The sequence below is a fragment of the Musca vetustissima genome, unplaced genomic scaffold, assembly GCF_032173495.1.
Source record: "Musca vetustissima isolate MV318-11 ecotype Yass unplaced genomic scaffold, APGP_CSIRO_Mvet_v1 utg461936, whole genome shotgun sequence".
Classification (NCBI taxonomy): Eukaryota; Metazoa; Arthropoda; class Insecta; order Diptera; family Muscidae; genus Musca; species Musca vetustissima.
Genome location: NW_026873251.1, coordinates 606 through 11,204, shown reverse-complemented (window position 1 = coordinate 11,204; position 10,599 = coordinate 606). Strand labels below are relative to the sequence as shown.

Sequence of the window (10,599 nt, the reverse complement as noted above, 5' to 3'; positions counted from 1 at the left end):
TATGTGGTTTTATTTGTTGTTTGTGAATATGTGTGTGTGTGAGAGAGAGTGTGTATTTGTGTTATTTTTGCCACTTTGTTGTAGTATTTGTTATTATTTCTAGCCATAATAACAACAATTTGGTTTGAGGCTAAAATGTCCTATTTTGGTGAGTGTGTGTGTGCGTGTTATTGTATGAAATAGTTGCAATCAAACCCCAAAATCTCACCACCTGAGGGATGGCCGGATAGTTGGGAATTTTTATAGCTTAATGAACACATTCTGGCACTTAATGGACAAAATACACAAAAAACTAAAAACAAAAAAATAATTTAAGTGCTAAAATAGTTGTTGTGGGTAGATTTTTATTTTGATTTCAACATTTAAGCCGCTTAATTTTAGGGGGGAAACTAAAATAAACCCTCAAAATTGAGTTTTGTGGAAATTTGAAAAATTTGAATTTCGACTTACCTTTGTACCGCTTGCTTGCTGTTGGGCGCCATATGCACCCATTTTGTTGGTCGGTATCAGCGTGTTGTATTGCAAATATTGTCCATGGTGGGCGGGTGGTTGCACTGACATCTGTTGGGCTTGTTGTTGATGTTGTTGCTGCTGTTGCAGTTGTTGTAAATGTTGGCTCTGCGATTTCTTATCTACCACAGCATAGGTGGGTATAATGTGATCATAGGTGGTCGATGAGGTGATCACGGCATTCTGTTCGGCCAAAGCGGCTGTGGCAAAGGCATGATTGTGGGCATTCGTTGTCCATTCGTCGTCTTCGTCGTGGCCATCTAAAGGGGGGAAGAAGACAAGAATTAAAAAATATTTTTTAAAGGGTTTAAAAAAAGTGTTTTTAATGGACCTCAATAACATGTGGGGTTTCTAAACATATTTTCCAGAAACCTCTTAAGGCGTGAATTTTTTAAAAATATTTTTACTATCTCTACAAACTTCTACATAATTTGTGGATTTATTAAAAAATATTTTTCTGGGCTTATACAAGGCGTGGATTTATTAAAAAATATTTTTTAGGATCGCTATAAGGCTGGATTTATTAAAAAAATATTTTTTAGGATCGCTATAAGGCGTGGATTTATTAAAAAAATATATTTTTGGGTTGCTATAAGGCGTGGATTTATTAAAAAAATATTTTTGAAAATCGCTATAAGGCGATTTTCTATAAGGCGTGGATTTATTAAAAAAATATTTTTGAAAATCGCTATAAGGCGATTTTCTATAAGGCGTGGATTTATTAAAAAAATATTTTTTAGGATCGCTATAAGGCGTGGATTTATTAAAAACATATTTTCTGGGTCGCTATAAAGCGTGGATTTATTAAAAAAATATTTTTTAGGATCGCTATAAAGCGTGGATTTATTAAAAAAAATATTTTTTAGGATCTCTATAAGAGATGTGGATTTATCAAGGGCCTACCCTGTGGTACAGGGTATTATATCTTTGTGTATATGTTTGTAACAGGCAAAAATAATCGAGATAGACCCATAGTTCCTTTGAGAATATGCATAGAATCACTTTCTGTGTCGATGTATCCGTCCGTCCGTCTGTCCATGTTAAATTATAAACCAGTAAGGAAAGTAGTAAAGTCGGACGGGGCCGACTATATGATACCCTTCACCACTTTGGGTATATTCAACCGATGAATCCTAAGAGTTGTCGCATTTTTGAAGGACAAGTAAAATGAAATTGGATCCATAAACATGTCATTCTGCAACCTATACTAAATTTTTCCAACATTAGTATATGTTGCAAACATTTAGTTACTTAATTTAAAATCGGACGGAAATAAAAAAGCTATATCAAAATCTAAACTATTTCATCGGAACTTGTCCCAGGTTATGTTATACTAATTTCAGTATGCATATCAGAAACATTTAAGGATCTTGGTGCATCATTTATTAAAAATCGGGAGATAATATATATGGTAGCTCTATCAAAATTTGAGCCGATTTCACCAAAACTTTCCAAATTTTAGAACTTTGATAAAGAATGATATATAATGACTTTGGTATACCATTTAATTAAGTCGGACGAAAATATATGTGGGAGAAATATCTAAATCCGAACCGATTTTCATGAAATTCAACACGCATCGGCTTTGGTGCACTATTTACCTAAAATCGGACGAAAATATATATGGAAGCTATATCTAAATCTTAAACGATTTTCACGAAACTTGGCACACATCATTCTGGACCTAATTCAGTACTCTATGCCGAATTTCGAGCAAATCGAATGATATAAAGGGACTTTGGTGCACCATTTACTTTAAATCGGACGAAACTATATAAGGGAGCTATATCTAAATCTGAACCGATTTTCTTGAAACTTAGCACACATCATTCTGGATCTAATTCAGTACTTTATGCCAAATTTCGTGCAAATCGAATCATATATAGGGACTTTGGTGCCCCATTTACCTTAAATCGGACGAACCTATATATGGGAGCTATATCTAAATCTGAACCAATTTTCTCGAAACGTGGCACACATCGTTCTGGACCTAATTCAGTACTCTGTGCCAAACTTCATGCAAATCGAAAGATATAGAGGGACTTTGGAGCCTCATTTACCTTAAATCGGACGAAACTATATATGGGAGCTGTATCTAAATCTGAACCGAGTTTCTCAAAACTTGGCACACATCGTTCTGCACCTAATTCATTACGCTGTGCCAAATTTCGTGCAAATCGAAGGATGTAGAGAGACTTTGTTGCCCAATTTACCTTAAATCGGACGAACCTATATATGGGAGGTATTTCTAAATCTGAACCGATTTTCTCGAAACTTGGCAGACATCATTCTAGACCTAAATGATTAGGCTGTACCAATTTTCGTGCAAATCGAAAGATATATAGGGACTTTGGGGCACCATTTACATGAAATCGGACGAAACTATATATGGGAGCTATATGTAAATCTGGACCGATTTTTACGAAACTTGGCAGACATCATTCTAGACCTAAACGATTAGGCTTTACCAAATTTCGAGCAAATCGAAAGATATATAGGGACCGTTTACATTAAATCGGTTAAATATATATATGGGAGCTATATCTAAATCTGGACCAATTTTCTCGAAACTTGGCAGACATCACTCTAGGCTGAATTCAGTACGTTACGCCAAATTTCGTGCAAATCAAAAGATATATAGGGACTTTGGGGCACCATTTACATGAAATCGGACGAAACTATATATGGGAGCTATATGTAAATCTGGACCGATTTTTACGAAACATGGCAGACATCATTCTAGACCTAAACGATTAGGCTGTACCAAATTTCGAGCAAATCGAAAGATATATAGGGACCGTTTACATTAAATCGGTTAAATATATATATGGGAGCTATATCTAAATCTGAACCGATTTTTACGAAACTTGGCAGACATCATTCTAGACCTAAATGATTAGGCTGTACCAAATTTCGTGCAAATCGAAAGATATATAGGGGCCGTTTACATTAAATCGGTTAAATATATATATGGGAGCTATATCTAAATCTGAACCGATTTTTCCCAATTTCAATAGGGTTCGTCCTTGGGCCAAATAAGTGACCTATGCTAAATTTCATCCAATTCGGATTATAAATGCGACCTGTACTTTGTTTACAATTTTACATCGACAGACAGACGGACGGACGGACGGACGGACGGACATGCATTAATCGACTCAGAAAGTGATTCTATGCATATTCTCAAAAGGAACCATGTGTCTATCTCGTTTCCTTTTGCCTGTTACAAACATATGCACAAAGACATAATACCCTGTACCACAGAGTGGTGAAGGGTATAACAAAGTACAGGTCGCATTTATTATCCGATTTGGATGAAATTTAGCACAGTTCACTTATTTGGCCTAAGGATGAACCCTATTGAAATTGGGAAAAATCGGTTCAGATTAGATATAGCTCCCATATATATTTTCGTCCGATTTAAAGTACATGGGGCACCACAGTCCCTATATATGTTTCGATTTGCACGAAATTTGGCGCAGCGCACTTACTTACGTGTAGAATGTGTGTTAAGTTTCGTGAAAATCGGTTCAGATTTAGATATAGCTTCCATTTACAGTTTCGTCCGATTTAAGGTAAATGGTTTCGATTTGCACGAAATTTGGCGTAGCGCACTTACTTAAGTCTAGAACGATGTGTGTTAAGTTTCGTGAAAATCGGATCAGATTTAGATATAGCTCCCATTTACAGTTTCGTCCGATTTCAGGTAAATGGTGCATCAAAGTCCGTATATATTTGCACGAAATTTGGCATGGGGTACTGAATTGAGTGTAGAATGATGTGTGCTAAGTTTCTTGAAAATCGGTTTAGATTTAGATATGGGTCCCATATATAGTTTCGTCCGATTTTTTGTGAATGGTGCACCAAAGTCCTTATATACCTTTCGATTTGCACGAAATTTGGCGCAGCGCACTATCTTAAGACTAGAATGATATGTGCTAAGTTTCGGGAAAATCGGTTTAGATTTAGATATAGGTCCCATATATAGTTTCGTCCGATTTTTTGTGAATGGTGCATCAAAGTCCCCATATATCTTTCGATTTGCAGAAAATTTGACATAGCGTACTGAATTGGGCCTAGAATGACGTACGTGAAGTTTCGTGAAAATCGGTTCCGATTTATATATAGCTCCCATATATATTTTACTCCGATTTTTGAAGTAAATGGTGCTCTAAAATCCCTAAATATCTTTCGTTCAATTTTATGTCAATGTTTTTTCGAAAAGGCGACATCTGTTAGGAGCCTATGTTGAATATAACCAAAATGGTGAAGGATGTCATATAGTCGGCCCAGTCCGACTTTACTACATTCCTTACTTGTTTTCTACTTACCCTGTGGTATTATATCCGGATTCTTATCGATGCTGTCAATACTGCTCGTCACATGACAATTGCCACGACCATTATGCATATCATGACTGTTGTGCAGCGAACCCAGTCCATTATTGTTACGCCCCTGTGCTGTCGCCGTGCCATGCATATAATTATTACGATCTCGTCCCGATGAGCCGCGCATGCGTACAATTATCACAATAATAAAGGCGACCAATATGATGCTGACCACAATGCCAACCAATATGCCCAAAAATGGCCGGATATCTTCGATGACGGGAGCATAGGCCAGGGAGAGATCTGCAGAACAAGAATAAAGAAAGTGGAAGAGGGGGAAATGAAAATAGAAAATTAGTAAAATGTTGAGATTTTTTTGACAAATTTTAACCATTCATTGTTAATAAAAAAAACCATCTGCAAAGTTAAAAAATATTTTTTTATAAAAAATAAATTTCAGTGCATTAATTAATAAAAAAACAACATAATTCCTTACTTTTCTTATTGGACTTGGGTGGTGGTGGTGTTAAATTATAAGGTGTACAAGGGGTAGTGGTAGCTGTTGAAGTGCTGACAAGAGTCGCATTATACATAGGCATTGTTGTAACGAATTGTTTTTTGTAAGTAATCAAAACTGAAAAAATATTTGTTATCAAAGAAAAAATAACCAAAAAAATAAAATTTTCAAAACATTTTTTAAATTAAATATTTTTTTTTTCGTCAGGGCTGGGAGTTAAAAAAAATAATTTATTTTCAATATTTTTACTAATTTTAGATTTCCTAAAATTTTTTATTACGATCTTCTTATTTTTGTTAATAATATTTTTTACCAATTCCAACTTCCCATCCCTGCTCATAACCGATAAAATAAAATTTTCAAAATATTTTTTAAATAAATTTTTCGTCAGGGCTGGGAATTAAAAAAAAATAAATAATTTATTTTCAATATTTTTACTAATTTTAGATTTTTTTAAAATTTTTTATTACGATTTTCTTATTTTTGTTAATAATATTTTTTAACAATTCCAACTTCCCATCCCTGCTCATAACCGAAAAAAATCTAGACTAAAAACTACCCAGCATGCTACTAACTACACAATTTTTCTACTTCTACTTTCCAAAAATTTAGATCACAAGCAAATTTGTTCGTTGTCTTCTTCTCCACCTCCATCCCACAGAGAAGAGGGTTGTGTACCACCAATTCATACCGAACTTAAAATTCGGCAAACAAAAACCCCCCAAAAAATGACATATTTTGTAAAACCAAAAACTATGAAAGACTACGAACGGTAGATTTGTTGTTTGTCCACAAACCTGTCTGTTTTTCAGGATCCTTAAGTGTATAGACTTGCAGGATTGTGGCATTACTGCGTCCTTTGCTATTGTGAGCTACCAAAAATACATTATAGCCGGCACCTGGAATCAGGCCACGCACCTCAAAGTAAGGGGTTCTAAAATTTCACAGAAAAAAACAACAAAAATGTTGTCGTTGTGTGGTCGAGATCCAACAGCATGGCGAGGGGGTTGGGTGCGGGAGGTGAGTGTGGGCAGGTCGACGATGTTGTTGAATGGTGGTTTTGAAGTAAGTCAAACGAATGCAGATAGCAATTTGCATACATTTTCAAAAGAGGCCACCAACCAACACACACACCCACACATATACACACACAAAGCAGGAGTTACGCATACACCCAATTGCATTTCGAAACATAATATCAAGTGACAGGATGATTGTCGTCGTCGTCGTTGTTGTTTTTAGTGTGTGGAAGTTGTCGTTGCAGCGCCAGCCATCCAGTCATCATGGAAATGGTGTTTACAACAACATTGCATGTCATTTGTCGTCGCCATCGTTGTTGTTGTAGGACAAAAGATTGCCAGGATATGAAACCATATAGAAGACATTTTTGAAAAATGATAGGAGCAGCAGGAGACAATTTGGAAAAGAAAGAGAGAAGAGAAACAGATTTAAAAATTTAAAAATGTATTTTTTAAAGTCGTCGTATGTTTTTTTGCTACCCACTTAGATTTATAGATTTTCGGATGCCTTGTGGTACCATTCACATATACCTCCATGATGAAATCCTGCTGTAGGCCACCATCAAAACCTTCAAGGCATTCGATTTGAAAGCCAGTGGAGGTTTGGTTTAGCAGGGTGCAATTTACCAAGGGATCGGGTTCACCTGAAAAACAAGAAAAATATATTTAAAAATATTTTTATAGCTCCCATATTTAGTTTTGTCCGATTTAATGTAAATGGTGCACAAAAGCCCCAATATATCTTTCGATTCGCACGAAATTTGGCATAGCGCACTAAATTAAGTCAAGAGTAATGTGTGTTACGTTTCGTGAAAATCGGTTCAGATTTAGATATAGCTCCCATATATATTTTCGTCCGATTTTAGGTAAATGGTGCACCAAACTCCCTATATATCCTTTGATTTGTACGAAATTTTGCATAGCGTACTGAATATGGTCTAGAACGATGTGTGTTAAGGTTCGTGAAAATCGGTTCAGATTTAGATATAGCTCCGATATATATTTTCGTCCGATCTTAGGTAAATAGTGCACCAAAGTACTTATATATCCTTTGATTTGTACGAAATTTGGCATAACGTTCTGAATTGAGTCTAAAATGATGTGTGTAAAGGTTCGTGAAAATCGGTTCAGATTTAGATATAGCTCCCATATATATTTTCGTCCGATCTTAGGTAAAAAGTGCACCAAAGTCCTTATATATCCCCCGATTTGCACGAAATTTAGCATAGCGTACTGAATAAGGTCCAGAACGATGTGTGGTAAGGTTCATGAAAATCGGTTCAGATTGGGATATAGCTCCCATATATAGTTTCGCCCGATATTGAGTAAATGGTGCACCAAAGTCCCTATATATCATTCGATTTGAACGAAATGTGGAATAGAGTACTCAATTAGACGCAAAATAATGTGTGCCAAGTTTTAAAAGATTTAATGTAAATGGTGCACCAAAGTCCCTATATATCCTTCGATTTGCATGAAATTTTGGCATAGGGTACTGAATTACGTCCAGAATGATGTGTGTAAAATTTCTTGAAAATCGGTTCAGATGTGAATATAGCTTCAATATATATTTTCGTCCGATTTAAGGTAAATGGTGCACCAAACTACCTATATTTCTTTCGATTTGCACGAAATTTGACATAGCGTACTAAATTAAGTCTAGAGTAATGTGTGTTAAGTTTCGTGAAAATCGGTTCAGATTTCGATATAGCTCCCATATATATTTTCGTCCGATTTTACCTCAAAGTCCCTATATATGTTTCGATTTGCACGAAATTTGGCATATCGTAATAAATTAGGTCTAGAATGAAGTGTCTTATGTTTTCTGAAAATCAGTTCAGATTTAGATATAGCTCCCATATATATTTTCGTCCGATTTATGTTAAATGGGGCACCAAAGTCCCTATATATCTTTCGGTTTGCACGAAATTTGGCACATCGTCATGAATTACGTCTAGAATGAAATGTCTTAAGTTTCCTGAAAATCAGTTCAGATTTAGATATAGCTCCCATATATATTTTCGTCCGATTTTATATAAATGGTGCACCAAAGTCCCTATATATCTTTCGATTTGCTCGAATTTTTGCATAGTGTACTGAATTGAGTCTAGAATGACGCGTTTCAAGTTTGAAGAAAATCGTACCAGATTTAGAAATAGCTCCCATATATATTTTCGTCCGATTTAATGTAAACGGGGCACCAAAGTCCCTATATATATCCTGCGATTTGCATGAAATTTGGCATAGGGCACTGATTTACGTCCAGAATGATGTGTGCTAAAAATCGGTTCAGATATAGATATAGCTCCTATATTTATTTTAGTCCGATTTAAGGTAACTGGTGTAAAGTCCCTATATATCTTTCGATTTGCACGAAATTTGGCACAGCGTAATAAATTAGGTCTAGAATGATGTGTGTTAAGTTTCCTGAAATCGGTTCAGATTTAGATATAGCTTCTATATCTGACCAAATGAAAAATTTAATATCGGTTGCAGAATGACATGTTTAGGGATCTAATTTCAGTTTACTGGCCCTTCAAACATTCGATGTCTGTTAGGATTCATCTGTTGAATATACCCAAAGTGGTGAAGGTTACCATATAGTCGGCCCGGTCTGACTTTACTACTTTCTATTACGGTTTTCAAGGGCCTACACATGGCGTAGTTTTTTTTAAATATTTTTTTCAGGGTCCTGTTTTCATCCCCTCAATTCTATATTTTTTTTCTATTTTGAAAAATTGCAAAATCTCCGAAAAAGGGCTACTATTACTATTGTTTACTATTGTCCTTTTTTTGTTGTTATTGTTTCCATACAACCATTAGCATAGCTTACTTCCGCTAAACATATCTGTCTCTCTCATTGAGTGTGTGTGTGTATTGAGACAACCACAAATATTAGCATTGTAAAAGCGGAAATAAAACCCGCACACATACATCCACACACACACTAAAAATCACCAGACTATAAATAACAACAATGGTTGAAAAAAACAACACCGAACAAAAACAAACATCCTTAATGGAAGTAACATTAAGGTCCTTGATAACAATTTATGTCACACTACAACATGGACTGTTGGCCTATAAAAAGAAAAATGATTTCCGACCACGACAGACCAGACTGTTGCCTTTCTGTTTCGCTTCCGCTAGGCATTGTTATTTCTATCCCGACTGGCTGCTGACTGAGTAATGAATGAAAACTGGCGTTTGGTTCAGAATCAAAATTAATTAATGGTTGAATGACTTTAGCTGATTGACTCGATGCGCAGAGAGGAGGCGAGCGGTTCATCACTGTGTAACTGTACTACCTTGAGTCCCTACGCTTCATAAAACATTTGATTTGACAGTTAACAATGTCCAGTAACATGCCAAAGGATAGTTAGGATGATTTGAATGCATCGTTCTCGCGGTTGGCTGACTATCTAACTGACATTTATAGGGAAATTGTGCATCCCGAGCGAAACAACACTCCACACTTACCTGCTGGTGCAATGGTGTAGACACAGGGTTCTGTTTGATCGCCGATTTCATTACTGGCCCAACACAGTAAAGTGCCATAGTCCTGAAAAAAAAAAAAAAACGAAACAAACAACAATAACAATGTTAGAATTACAGTTACGAATGCGTTTTTCTGCAGTGATTGAACGAATGACGGAATAGATGAATGACTGAGTGAATGAATGGATGCATGGCATGGCATATGCCACCATTTTCCAATTTTGAAAAGTTTCCAAAACAATGTAGCGACCGTGTAGACACACACATACATTTATACATCTGCAGCACTGATTGTTTGCTTGTTGTATGGAGGCGTTGCAAATCAGCGACCACATCTGTAAAACCCCGAAAGGATATGAACGACCGCAATTCATTTAGCTAATTATGGAAATCTATTTTTGGGTGATTGTGATAATTAATCGTGTAATTAAAATTAGCTTCAGCAGGAGAAAAACAAAATGGACAAACAAGGACAATTGACCATAAGGATAAATTGAAAATTGCTATGGGGAGGAAAACATATTTTTGAAAGGACAAAGAGAAGGCTTAGATTTTTAAAATATTACTGAAATCATAATTTTTAAAGTCGAATAGAGGGTGTGCATTTTTAAAGAATAATTTTAGGGACCTATATAAGACTTAGATTAAAAAAATTAAGGCGTGGATTTTTTAAAAATATTTTTTTCAGAGACATATGATGTGGATTATTAAACAAATATTTTAGGGA

At 35.6% G+C, this 10,599-nt stretch overlaps 1 protein-coding gene across 1 annotated transcript; it reads right to left on the bottom strand.

Moving 5' to 3' along the window:
- Positions 1-450: 450 nt before the first annotated feature.
- Positions 451-9,936, bottom strand: LOC133323652 (uncharacterized; the record flags this gene model as incomplete). The annotated part of the gene is made up of 6 exons (XM_061532576.1): positions 451-770; positions 4,842-5,141; positions 5,335-5,472; positions 6,153-6,289; positions 6,859-7,018; positions 9,855-9,936. Coding segments are annotated over 6 exons (1,137 nt in total), but the record flags the coding sequence as incomplete, so codon positions are not given.
- Positions 9,937-10,599: the final 663 nt, after the last annotated feature.